The sequence below is a fragment of the Lachnellula hyalina genome (assembly GCF_007821495.1).
Source record: "Lachnellula hyalina strain CBS 185.66 chromosome Unknown contig00022, whole genome shotgun sequence".
NCBI lineage: Eukaryota > Fungi > Ascomycota > Leotiomycetes > Helotiales > Lachnaceae > Lachnellula > Lachnellula hyalina.
In genome coordinates, this window is record NW_022157136.1 from 225,589 (window position 1) to 239,470 (window position 13,882).

A 13,882-nucleotide genomic window follows, 5' to 3' on the forward strand; every position below is an offset into this window, starting at 1 on the left:
CTCCCCTACAGTACCCCACCCTTATCTTGACGCCGCAACCGTACCTACGTCGCACGCATTTGAAAAAGTGAGGGGTGCATGTACATATACAGTACAGTACATGTGCATATATGTGAAATGCAAGCCGGTGAGTGCATAGTCACGTTGCTTTCTTTTTATCTGCGGTGCGGATCGGTAAGTACGGAGTACGATAATGAGATAGATAGATAGATTGGCATAGATAGTGCAAGCTGAAGCTGGCGTGTGCAGGAAGTCGGTGTACAAGTACCTAGGTATATGATTACAGACAGACAGACACGTCTGTATGAGATTACTGTATACCGTAAATTGTGATGGCATGGGATGGGATGGAACGAAGGATTATACGGAGTACGGGGCTGAAGTGGAGTGGACGAGGTGGAGTGGAGAAGGGTGGGGTAGGTTAGGTGGGGTGGTGTGAGAGTGAGAGTGAGGTAAGCCGCAACACGTGGTGGTGGATTGATTGATCGCGAGTGAGAGTGTAGTGTGTTTGAATTCTCTTTCCTGTGTAGCGGCGCAATAGTTCGTGACTCGTCATCGTCCATGGACCTGCAGTCAGGTGATTACCTCCAATCTGCAAGGAGTTTGCAAGTAAAGTGAATAGCTGCTCTTAATCAACATTTCTATCCATACCTAGGTATGTAGCCAAGGGCCAGGGAATTCGAATTCGTTCTGTGTATGCAGATTATATCCAGTGTCTCTTCACTTCACAAATGCAAATACTATACTCTGGTACCTGGAACTACCATGCATGCAATTTATTTCGTTATCCAAAACGATCAATCTCTAAGCATAAACTCTTCTTGATTATATGTCAACTTATATTTGCTGTCATTTAAGCCCTCCTGTCGCGATATCATTTCTCGCTTGAATTTTCATCTCAATCAGGATCTATCTTCAAGCTAGTGAGTAGCAGCTTGATTTCCACATAATAACCTATACCTTTTTACTACCAGATGGAGAATTGTTCGTTGCCAGTGATACTCCCCTTCCAGGGTATTTGGCGCGCGCCTGCTCCTGTCTGTACTACTATGACTTACAAGACTTTTATAGTTTCTATTGATACTGGAAGATACAAGTTCGGAAGGACAATTTTCCCTTTCCGTAAGAAGCTAAAGCTTTAATATGAATCGTGCTAGGAGAAAGACTCTGTTCGTCGGCGGTGTAATAAACCACCGTGTTTACCATAGAGCCATAGCAACGCACGCTTTCTACTAAGTTAGTCTTCTGTTGACCTGGGCCTATTTTCCATATATATCTACCGCGTAGCCCTCTCACTGCTGACATCACAATGGCTTACCTTCTTTGCAACAAAAAAAGCTTTGTCTGCCAAATGCTCATTAGCTTCGATTATTACCATGATATATTAGTGTCATTTCCGTGTCATGCGGTGGAAGTGCTTCTAGAAAGCAAACTCCTCCACCGTTCTACGGTAGAACTTCTACCTTCGGACTTGCGATTGATGGTTAGAAAGAACAACAGATACGATACAGGGAGACACCCAGTAGAGATTCTGTTATGTCTTGATCTATTTGTTTCAGCCTGGAACTATTCGTGTATACTGCTGGCCCTCGATTTATCTTTCCAAAGGGTGCAATATCAATTCAATCTACGCTCCCTTGGCAATGCTGCCAAGTCAGAAATTAGTCTTAGATATGTGCAGTTCTGAACTCTTCCCCAGCTACTTCCTCTTTGCCCTCAATCCTTCCCTGAGTACCACTCTTAGCGTTGCGCTCTCGTTCTTCAAATCTTCTCTCATCCTCAGATCTATGATCCCTAGTTTTATACAGAGTTGAGTCGGAATCCCCAGTCTCCCCTCCCAGAATATTCCCGCTGACGTTGTCATCAGGCATGAAAGGCATCTTCATATCAAAGACATGGGTAATGGCAGTGTATTGATGGTATCCGAGACGTGCCAGAGGTGCTGCTTTGAGAACATCAAAAAGCTGTGAATGTTAGAATATGTTTCGCTTTTAGGAGGATTTTACTTACCCCATCTGGTGTGATGTACTCTCCCTTGACATGGATAGCGACCACACGCCCAATGACGATATCTGAGTGACCCACGAGAGAATCACCTTGGATTCTGATCACAGAATGTGTTTTGCACTCGAAAGTGACCGGTGATTCCGCCACGCGAGGAGGCTTGACAACTCGACTCGGAGCTTTGGTTACACCAGCAATGGGAAATTCGTCATCCCAAGTCTCCAAAGAGGATGCATTCATTGCAACTTTTGTATCGTACCTGTAGTTGCATTAGCTTGTTGGTTCCCTTGTCAAACTTTAGTATCCATACGTTGCCATGTTCCAAACAAATTCTCCAGTCTCTCTTGCGTTGACCACCGAGTCCTTACTGCGGCGCTTGTAAACGGATTGATGGCCAATGAACATGATGGTCGGAGGATCGAAGGAGACATTGTTGAATTGACTGAATGGCCCGAGATTGTCAAGTCCATCTTTACTAGTAGTACTGATCCACCCGATTGGGCGAGGAATAACAAAGCTTTTGAAGGGGTCGTGGGCGAGGCCGGACTTCTCGACTTTTGCGGGTTCGTAGAAGATATCTGGTTGAGCCATTGTATCTGCTGAGCTTTGATAGTATCGATGCAACTTGATCATATGGGTATGAAATTGTGGTCTGTTGTATTAACTTTTTAATTGTCTTTTCTCGACGCGGGAATGATTTCTTATACGCATTGTTGAATAGCTATTTGTTGAGATATGTTACTATTAGATTTCGAACAGGGTGGACCCGAGGCACCTAGCAATCATACGTCCATAAGAGTATGCTAGTGACCCTTGCTGTCCTATAGTTCAAATTATATGCATGTCGCATCTTACGCCCGAAAGAGTTCAGACACTACCCCGCCCTGTGTGACCCCCTTTTAACCCTTATATTTTAAGCGAGGGCTCGATTACTGAACATTTATATCTATAGTTCCAAGCCGAGACACTTCAAACACCGAGTATCGTCCGGAAATAAAGAGAGTGAATATGCAGTACGATTAATACACACGCTAGATAACCCCAGAACTAAAACGGATGATCAACGAGCATGAGACCTTGAGCCGAGGCTCGCATATTTCAAACTTGCAGAGTTGATTGTCACTAAAGTTTAACCCCTACAGTAGTTGAATGTGGCCGAGAACGCTTCTATATAACACCCTTTATATCTTCCAATTGCATATATTAAACTACTTCAAGAAGATACCACAAACTTCGCAGACAATCCCACTTCCGAACTCCCATGCGAGCAGCATGGCAGCAACAATTTTCAAGCACACAGGCGACTTCGATACCCTCACAAAGAGCAACCGAGCTCTTCGATTTGTCTACAAATATTTCGCAGAAGTCACTAGTAGTCTGGAGCTAAACTACCCCGATACCGAATACTACGCCCCATCCGCTGTCTTCTTCGATACCAAAAACGTCACTTACACCGGTGCCAAAGACATCAAGAAATGGATGCTGGAACTCTTCTCTCCCTTTGACAAAGTTAGTCTTACGGGCATGAGCTTCTGCGTCGTTAATGAATCAACATCGGGGAAGAGTCTGTACACTGTGAATGCTGAGACGATGGTCAGCTATTATGTGAAAGGGGATCCGATGCCAATTTCAGTGCCAAGGATGTTTGTGTTTGAAATCAGGGATGATGAGGATGGACAGGGCTGGGATAGATTGCAGTTCTTCGATATCAAACTATATTGGGATACGGCATTGCTTGTTGAGGATATTAAGAGACGAAAAGCTTCCACATGAGAAAGGGACTCGATAGGGTGAGCGACCAGAGCCATCAAAATTTTTAGGAAGAGATATCTAAAGTTATTATGAGAACAGGAAGTAGGTTTTAAGATTCTATTAGATATTCATGATTTACTCTCGAAATCTGGCCTTGTGAATACTGTGAAATGTCTTCGGGTCGTTCTGCCACTGTTGCTATCTCTTGATATTTAAAAAACTCCATGAAAAGGTTGTGGTAATTACTATGCCACTTTGACAACACCTCAAGGCTGAAGCGGTATGGATTTTTTTTATTTCAACAAGATAATAGAGGACGACAGGCACAAACCTATACGCACGGAAACAAGAACATTGACAAAACTCTCACTTCTCAAAAATCTCTCTTGCCCTCAGAATGGAAACTACATCCTTATCAATAATTTTCAACTCAACATACTGAAGCCCAAAGGCCGTTGGTCCAGTCAAGACCGGCGTCCTATCTGGAAGTCGTCTGACAACTCTCCGCATCGTGGGAATCACAATTCCATCAAAATTCTGATAATTAAAGCAATAATGGCTAGCTACCCCCCAGCAACATTAGTCTCATAATCCTCACGTCTCAGGAGAAAGTCTTTGCTGTCAAAATAGAATCTCTGCACCTTGGTATGCGCTGGAAACCCATCTGGGTGAATCACTTGCAGAACTCGCCAAACTTCTCCGCATCCCTCATGACTTTCCAGTTCGCTGACTTTGAATCCGGGAAGAGCGAATATGAAGGGCGCTGTGAGGTAGTTGGATCTTTTCGGTACGGTTCCAACGCTCCAGCCCTCCGTGGGCTTGTATCACTGCTGCTAGAAGCTCCTGACTGGGACTCATATTAACATTGCACTTTGTCCTTCTGGCTCCTTCAACAAGCTATACTTACCCGTCATTGAGTGTAGTCATGTTGCTGATGAATTTTTTCAATGGGATTGATTTTCGTGCTATGGCTTCTGAATAAACTAGAAATGGTAACTTCACTTCAAAGTGTCAGGCCACGCAACGTGATTTAATAATACCGACATTCCAATTCCCAACAGCTTTTGTAATTAAATTACAAAATTGGTCCTCAGATGAGGTTCGTCTTGTGGTTCTACCTGTCAAACATTGAAAGAGTTGATAGTGTCTGAGAACTTGGACTGCCGAGCTAAAGCGCATGAATGATTACTATTCATGGCAACGTCACCAAGAAGAAGTCATCGGCCCCCTAAAAGGAACATTATTTTGCCCCGCATGCATGATTAGAAGAACCTTTGTAGGCTAGAATCGTACCAGTGTACAGTTATCATAGCAATTGCCCACTACTGAATCCGTACGCAGCTGACATCCACGTATCACGCATACGCCAGTACGTTCTCTCACTGCAGATTAATTATTAATCAGCGCTTTATACTAAACCTAGGTGCAATAATACCATATTAGGAATATGTACCCTCACTCGAGATTCAAAGGATGTAATCCTTCTTCAAAGAATTGGAAGTTACACTCTTCAAACAATAGGGTAACGATTCGGAATAATCCTCTTCAAGGAATGACCAAGCTGATTTTTATTTAGCCTTCGATGTAGTAATCGCCATTCTTGGTAACCATGCCATAAAAAATCAACCCGCCCAAATCGACGCTGCGGTTGCGGCAGGAGTACGACATTAGTATCCCTCGGAATATGGTGGCCATCTCACGGCTCCTGGAAACTGGGAAGAACGTTACTATCGTGACCAACTTATAGTCGGTAGCTAATACGCTTTTTGCTCTGCTTCAGATGAACTTCACTGAGAATTTTGAGGTATATATAGCTGTCTGGTTGCAAAAGGCGAAGTCCTTATAGCTAAAAGTGAATGTCATAGCAGCATACTAATACGAAGATTGTTCCTCCTTGCACTTTGAGAACATAAAACTAAATACAGAAGCTAGTATCATACTATAGAATACGCAAAACAATTTGGCAGACACGTGTGAGGTTGCGGAGGATTGCACTCTTTTGAAGAGTAACTTGTTGGATTATTCCCAGTCTCCACTTGAAAAATACTCTACTCGTACGTAAGACTGGATCATTTGTTCACTTTCCTCTATGCATTGTGTTTCTAGAAATGCTCAATGTGGCAACTGACACCATCGACTTGCCAGCAGTGCTGCCCAGAGTTGTCTACCGGTTCATCTGTCTGCCTGCCACCAGTCGAGACTGCTTGAGATATCAAAACATGAAGACAAATTGGTTTACATATAGATGTTTTCAACAAAACCTCTATTTTGGAGCAATGACCTTCAAACCATCCATCCATGGCCACAAGCACTCGGGTATCTTCACCTCTTTTTTATCTTCATCCCATCCATTTTCCAAAATGGCAGCCAGGACTCTCGGAACCGCTAACGCCGTCCCATTCACGGTATATGGGAACGCAATTTTCCCTCCAAGGGTCCTGACATCCACTCTAGTTGCTAGCCTTCTGCTCTGGTAATCGGTGCACATACTGACACTCGTTACCTCCCCCCACCCTTCATCCTTTGCCCTCCTACTGGGGAAGAAAGCCTCAATATCAATCTTGCGAGTTGCTGAAGCACCTAGATCCGTGCTGGGCATTTCCAATACCCTGCAGTGCAAACCAAGTGAGGACAGAATCGTCTTTTGCAGCTCAACCATTCCCTCAAACACAGTAGAGGAATCAACATCAGAAGGCATCGTCCACGCAAAAAGCTCAACCTTCGTAAACTCATGCACCCGATACAAGCCCTTCGTATCCACCCCCCTAGCCCCCGCTTCCGCCCTGTAACACCTCGAAACACCCACTCTCTTCAGGGGCAGCTTGTCTTCCTCCAAAGTCGTATTCGCCTTCATGCCGGCGAGCGGGATCTCCGCCGTGCCAGCAAGACTAAGCTCGGGCTTCACACCCACGTCCCTTGCATTTTGCTGGATGTTGTAAACTTGCTGTTCACCATTTTGATCCCGAGGTTGAAATCCACAGGCTGAGGCTATATGCGAGTACACCGTACTCGGCGGTGCTACAACACCCCAGCCTGCTTTTCTTGCTACTGACAATGCGTATTGAACTAACGCTTGCTCCAACAAAGCAGCTTCGTTCAGTAAATAGTAATACCCCCACCCCGACGTCGTGGCCGCGGCAGCGAAATCCAGAAGCTGCAACTCACTCCCAATATGTACATGCGAGCGCCATACTCTATCAGATGCTGAAGGATTCGGCTCCGGGTGATCATTGATATAGCCCAGCAATTTTGGCTCGTTGCCGCGAGGGGTTTCGTCCGAGGTGAGATTCGGGATACTGGCAGCAAGTGCATCGATTTCATCCGTGATGCCTTCTTCCTTATCCTGAATGGCAGAGATTTTCTCCTTCAGCTTTTTGGCTTCCTCTAATAGCTGTTCTCTACTCATATCCCTCAAAGCCCTCGCCTCCTCGGCATCCCCATCACCCAGCGTTGTCCGATTCGCAATCTGCAGCTTGACGCGGTTGTTCCGCTCCCTGAGACTGCGAGCATCGTGCTGGTAGATGTGCCATTGCTCGAAGAGATCGTTTATGCGCGCGGGGTACGTGGATTGGACTTTGTAGTTGCGGTCGATGCAGTTTTGTGCGTGGAGGGCGGCGTTTTGGCGGATGTGTTTTATGTCGATTGAAAGTTTGGGGGCGGACGTAGGGCGGGGAGAGTCAATCCGGAGCTGGAGGGAAGTGTGGAAGAGACGCCGAGGGGGCTTCCGGATGGTTATGAGTCGGCATTGAAGGCAGGTGAAGGTGCGTGTTGATGGTGACATTGTTTTGCGACGAGATGTCGTCGATGTTTTAGATGCAAAAGAGCTTCACAAATGAACTTTTGGAATGGTCAGCACTCAACCCCACCATAATCTATCACAATAAATAAGGCAAATAATGTAGAGCACTTCTTAAAATGGAGTGGCATGTTAGTGGACTGATTTTCCTTGTTCATATGGGTATCATTCTTCGCTATGCTATTCACGTGTTCACAAATCTACAATCAAGCCACAACTGCACAAGTCCCATGCTGCACAGATCCGGGATCTCTCCATAATCCTATACCATTTTTATTCAGCCCCATAGACCAAGCGTCCAGCTTGATCTGTCACCAGCTGCAGATTTAAAAGCACCTGGTCCCATACTCTGTCGTTGAGTAGTTCCTGTGATCTCACCAGCCCTCGATGCCCCTGAAGGCCCCTGCTGAATCCACTGGTCTCTGTCAATGATAGAAACAGCAGGTATCTTCATTTGCGAAAGAAGGCTACCACCTGCCCAAGCTCCCAGTGAGTCAATGGCACGTAGGTTACCTGATACGACAGGTGGGTCCTTCTTTGCTTCCCGTCTCAAATCATCCTCAATTGGATCAGGCTCCTGATCTAACAGACCTGGAGGAACGAGATTGCTATCCCGCAATACTTCCATAGGACCCTCATCAGCCTGTCTGCTCCGTGTCCTCTGTAGTTTTGGGTTGTTCCGGAATTGATCAACAGCCTTTCCTTGCACTATATCCCAGCCGCGTTGTTCAATCAAGGCAGCTACTTCATTCAAGATTCGCGCTTTCAGGCCCGGCAGATTGGAACCGCCACCCACAAAAATTATGCGAGACATACAGATCGACCGGACATCAAGTGGGAGCTTTAGGAGGCTTCGATATACCAGTAAGTGGATGGGCAGCTCTTCGTCATCCAGGTGCTGAGGCAAGTTTCCTTTTCCGAGCAGCGCTATTTCGCAGGGCTCAGCCAGCTTCGAGAAAGGGAGTTTGAGCGTCTGTCGTGGATTTGTCGACCTCAAGGGTATAGAGATTTGGGGATCTGCTGCCTCGTCTCCACTTATGTTCATAGTCCTCATGCTAGACCTCAGCTCGTCCTCTTCCTTTACTGGTGTGAGTCCGAATGATGCTACTGGTTGCTCGGGCTTCTTTCCGGGCTTGCACCATGCCATCCGTACGAGGATCTCTTCACACTCTTCAAAGCTTAGTGTATTACGTGCCTTTTCTCCAAATCCACGTTCATCTCCCCTTTCTTGCAATGATGTGGGATCCACCGCCTCAACAAGCATCGTGAACATTTCTTCTCCAAGCATCTTGGTCCCTCGAACTGATCGCGTACATTGTACCTCCCGGTATTCGTAGATGCTCGATATAACCGTCTCGGACCATCCAATATCCACCACAAGAGCAGAACGGAGACCAGCAGCTACAGTCGTAAGTGCCGGTGCTGACATTAAGGAAACCGTTGGAGGCTGGTAGTTCGTAAAGAGGGTGTCAAGAACCGTAGAAACAAGTGGTAGAGGCAGTACAGATGGCAAAATCAGTATCAAACGCCTCGGTCGTGAATCAGTCAATAGATACCTTCTCAATGCATTAGTCGATGTCCCGAAGGAAGCGGCATATCACATACTGACTTTGTAAAAGCCTCCCGAAATGCCCTATCAACCTTGTCCCCAATCAGACCCAAATCCAGTCCTCTCAAATCTGGTCTCCAAAGCTCATACGCCTCGCCCCATTCCTTGCCCTGTATCCTCTTCCTCCAATCTTTCTCATATCCCATGTTCCATTTTCTATAATCCCCTGCTCTCCTCCGCTGCTCTGGTCCGTAATCCAGCACAGCTTTTGGTACAGCATCGCCAGCGAACCCAGCTCTGAAATACCGCGCTCCTAACTCAATCACCACATAGTCCTCTTCTGCCCGCAAAGCAGAAGGTGACCCGAATGCTGAGGAGATCGTTCGGAGAGGCGTATGCGGACTTCCTGGATGTGCGGTTGGGGGTGAGCGAATATTTGCGACACTGCGGTGCGCTGGACCATTGGCGGAAGACATGGTGCTACATCGACTTGAGAAAAAGTGTATCCAAACTTTTAACGTTTAGACAAGACCAGATTGAGGAATTTGAATGTGTTCGACCTTGAATGATTGTGAACATCGGCGAGTTTCCGTTTCCATGCCGACGTTTTTGACTAGGGTCGAATGAGCTCTATAAATACCTACATAGACATCCAACGTCTCCTTTTTGGCAACTACACATATAATACCTACATCGCCGGCCTATTGCTCCTATAAGTAGCAGCAGTGTGTAATTATGAGAGCATTCTTGTGTTGCTAATAATTCATTTGGGGGAAATAATAATAAAAATCGTCTATTGACACCATGGGCATCAAAGGGTATGTCGGCTCTACCATTACTGGATACTACTAATAGCCCCACAAGGATTTATGGAGAGATTGGAGCCGGAGAGAGAATTGCTCTTTCCAAGTTGGCCATTGAGAAGTTTGAGCAGGCAGGGCGGCCATTGCGAATAGCTATTGATATCTCAATTTGGCAGTTCCAGATCCAAGCTGGAAAGGGTGAGTAGCAACAAGCTTTACGCCAACTGTAGCTATATCAAACTCACAAACGAGTAGGTGGTTCCAATCCTGCAATCCGGACTCTGTACTACAGGCTCCTCCGTCTCCTTTCTATCTCGGTGCAGCCATTATTCGTCTTCGATGGACCTCACAAGCCACCTTTCAAGCGGAACAAGAAGACGGGCCAACATGGAGCAATGCTCCCAAATTTACTTACTAAACAGCTTTTGAAATTATTTGGATTCCCATTTCACGTTGCACCTGGAGAAGCCGAAGCGGAGTGTGCCTTGTTACAGCAAGAAGGACTCGTGGATGCGGTGCTTAGTGAGGATGTCGATACTCTGATGTTCGGTTGTGGTTTAACCCTTCGAAATTGGTCTTCTGAGGGGACTAGAGGGAACAAATCACCTACCCATGTCTCTGTTTACGATGCAATGAAAACGAAACACGGAAAATCTGGATTGGACCGTGCAGGAATGGTCTTAATAGCTCTCATGAGTGGGGGCGACTATATTACCGAAGGAATTCCTGGCATTGGCATCAAAGTTGCATCTGAAGCTGCCAGAGCCGGCTTTGGAAAATCACTGTGCTGTATTTCGAGATCAGATGCTGCTGGACTGGAAGCTTGGAGAAATAATCTTGCCCACGAGGTTCAGTCGAATGAGAGTAGGTTTTTCCGGTGTAAGCACAAAGCCCTCAAGATTCCGGAAGAGTTTCCGAATACAGAAGTGTTGTCGTATTATACACATCCTGTGGTCTCTTCAGAATCAAAGATACAAAGTCTGAGGGCAGGGATTGAATGGGATGGTGAGGTCGATGTCCCAGGATTGCGTCTCTATGTTGCAGAAGCATTCGATTGGAGCGGCAAAATTGGCGCTATTAAATTCATTCGTGGACTTGCACCAGCTTTGTTGGTACATAAATTACGTATACGTGGCAATCGTCGAGATTCTGGCTATGGCGATGTTATACTGACTGCTATGAATGAGATGCAACTGGTACGAGCCATCTGCGGGAAACGTACTCATATCAGCTCCGACGGCATTCGCGAGATGAGAGTTATTTACCACCCCATGGATATTGTTGATATAAATTTGGACGATGAGCCAGATGATAGTGGGGATTATGGGCGAAATGGCCTGGCTCCAGTCGATGAGGATGATCAAATCGAAGCATATCAATCCGATGAACGAACGGCAAGAGCTAGATCGAGCAGCCCTCAGAAACGAGGCCCATCTACCTATGATCCTACTCAACCGGACAAAGCATGGCTACCAGAAACAATTGCTAAAGTAGGTATACCGTTAAAGGTGGAGGATTATGAAGAATCTCTAAGGAACCCAAGGAAATTGATCAAGCAAAAGGCAGCGGTAAAGAGAGCTGAGAAGAAAGGCGGCATGCCCAAAGGAGCAATGGACAAGTTTGTCTCGGTATCAAAACCTAGGAAGGAAGCACCACCGTCTGCGCCCAGCAAATCTGCACCGACTTCCAGTCAGGCCTTACCTCCTGTCTACTTGGCGCCTACTTTGGAGAAAATGACAAGTTCTGCACCTGCTCCAAGCAAGCAACCCGTACGTGAAAGCAAATCGGTTGCAACGAGAAAATCGCAACCCTCGGTCTCAAGATCAAGGGCCAAAGGAGCTCTGAAAGAGAAGCCAACCCCAAACGCAAACCCTTGGACATTATCCCAAGGTGATCACTCGTCCACCTCTGTAATCACCAAGCCTACCTCTCACCCTTCCACAAAACAAACACAGATTTTCGATCTCTCCTCAAGTTCACTACCCTCCTCACCACTCGCGCCAAATTTTACACCCCAAAAACATCAGCATTCTCCCTCCCCATCCCCGGAACGCTTTCCCCGCACTCCCTCGTCTCGATCAAGAGACTCAAGTAAACCTTTGCTTCGCAAAAATCTTTCTCCAGAACCCACAACGCCATTGTCGCCAGAGCTGCCACCTCTAAACAGACGCCTAAACTTTACTCCTGTAGCCCAACCACGAGAAGCTGATTCTTCGTCTCCCGGCAATGAATTCCCCTCGGTGGCCGAAATGTTATCACCCGCTCCCAAGGCTTCCAGATCAGTCCAGTCAACACAAATAATAACCATCGACTCTTCGCCCCCAGTCATGTGCTCTATGGCCCCTCCTCCAAGCCAGCAGAAGCAGAGTACGCTTGATATGCTGCCTCGAGATAAAGTGACCGGGAAAGCGAAGGAAGGAAAGAAATATATTATGTTAAGAGATAGTCTGCCGGGTGGATGGCAAGTTTTCGATGAAGAGGAAGAGGCCGAGAGGAGCAAGATAAGGAAGGGAGGGAAGAAGTGGAGGATGAGTGAGGTTGGCGTTTTGGATTTAAGTCAGGATTGAGGTTGGCCTTGGAGTAATGGGTTGGGTATTGTGTGTACTTTGAGTAATGAATAATGAATTTGTTCTTGATACGCTACACCTCTCCTCCGACATGCTCTTGCAGGATGAACTTACCCCAAACTCCTCCTTAGCCGTCTCTTCTCTAGTTTCAATATGCCTTTACAGGCCGATTCCATAGATTAAGAAGTAGATGGCTCAAATAGATCTGACGTCAAACACCGTACTAAAATCACACAGTCAAGGAGTCATATATACTTCAGTAGAAGATCGCACCAGTTGCTAGCTTGAAATTCTCTCTGGCACAATTTCTCCGTGGTGGAAGAAGGCGAGCTGTGAGTACCAACAACATAAGTCCCAACATAGATTAAGTAGATTTTTCCAAAGGTCCAAGGTGAACTATATCTTCAAATATGATACAGTTCAAGGCGGATGCCTATGATCAACTTACTGTCAATAAATACTCTGCTATCAAATCCACACTAATACAAAACAAGTCAGATTCAGTGTATAGAAATCAAACCTCTCTCATTCTATAAACCCTCACAACCGTAATCACTCTACCATGCAATACCCCCAGAACTCAGACCCACTAGAGAGTCCAGACAATTCTACCACTTCCTGTCGAGAAGGCTTGAGACCTATAGGGCGCCTCCATCTCGGGATTCCTCATTATTTTATACACTTCCGTCCCATCAAGGAATTTTACTCTCATTCACACCCACCGGGAACCATAATATTCTACTTTCCGCCTCTAGCCCTCTGAGATATACATACCACTATCAAGACTCGAAGAGCAAGCATAATATGTCTAGGGCTGTTTTAAGCTAGATGTTTACATCTTCTGTTGTTTCCTTTCATCTGCCACTGATGCCATGAAAATTCCGTGCTAAGCCTAGTGCTCAATCGTTCTTGAAGGAAAAGCCGATAGTAAGAATAATAGCAAATATAAAATGACTGTATAGGGAAGTCTGACAATAATGCCTTTAGAGAATGCTGGTTACTTTTTATTTTAATGCATCTACTAAACATACACTCACCATACGGAAGATCAATGGTTTAGACGCTCGAGAAATCTTCGTGAGCGCGACTAGGTTTATGGTCCAAAGAACCAATACGTCAAAAGTACTTTCAGCTAGCAACTTCCTTACGATATTGTGTCTGAGCCATGCGCTGATATAAGTACTCTCCCGAAAAAAAGTGCATACTACACTGAACCGCTGCAAGAGCTCATTTGAGGAAAGACTTACCCCGTAGACTTCCTCAAGCGAACGGGTTGTACCAATAAAACTTACCTCACTCGAACCGTACAAATATGACAAGAGTTTCATATTGAGATATACATATATTTCCTATCATCATACCTAAACAAAAACCCAGATAATCCCGTCCCAACTCCAATAGCAAGTAGGGT

At 45.8% G+C, this 13,882-nt stretch overlaps 4 protein-coding genes across 4 annotated transcripts; 1 reads left to right on the top strand and 3 right to left on the bottom strand.

Annotated features, from left to right (window-relative positions):
• Positions 1–1,667: 1,667 nt before the first annotated feature.
• On the bottom strand, positions 1,668–2,595 carry LHYA1_G002501 (Uncharacterized protein; the record flags this gene model as incomplete). Its single annotated transcript, XM_031147477.1, has 3 exons — positions 1,668–1,964; positions 2,011–2,263; positions 2,315–2,595. The coding sequence occupies 3 exons, from the start codon at positions 2,593–2,595 to the stop codon at positions 1,668–1,670; spliced, it is 831 nt and encodes a 276-aa protein (XP_031007878.1).
• A 3,424-nt stretch (positions 2,596–6,019) lies between these two features.
• DIA4 (Serine--tRNA ligase, mitochondrial) lies at positions 6,020–7,537 on the bottom strand (the record flags this gene model as incomplete). Its single annotated transcript, XM_031147478.1, has 1 exon — positions 6,020–7,537. The coding sequence occupies one exon, from the start codon at positions 7,535–7,537 to the stop codon at positions 6,020–6,022; it is 1,518 nt and encodes a 505-aa protein (XP_031007919.1).
• A 292-nt stretch (positions 7,538–7,829) lies between these two features.
• Positions 7,830–9,577, bottom strand: ARP4_1 (Actin-related protein; the record flags this gene model as incomplete). The annotated part of the gene is made up of 2 exons (XM_031147479.1): positions 7,830–9,108; positions 9,162–9,577. 2 exons carry the CDS (start codon positions 9,575–9,577, stop codon positions 7,830–7,832), a joined length of 1,695 nt encoding a protein of 564 aa, XP_031007918.1.
• A 328-nt stretch (positions 9,578–9,905) lies between these two features.
• GEN1 (Flap endonuclease GEN-like protein) lies at positions 9,906–12,471 on the top strand (the record flags this gene model as incomplete). Its single annotated transcript, XM_031147480.1, has 3 exons — positions 9,906–9,919; positions 9,966–10,102; positions 10,160–12,471. 3 exons carry the CDS (start codon positions 9,906–9,908, stop codon positions 12,469–12,471), a joined length of 2,463 nt encoding a protein of 820 aa, XP_031007877.1.
• Positions 12,472–13,882: the final 1,411 nt, after the last annotated feature.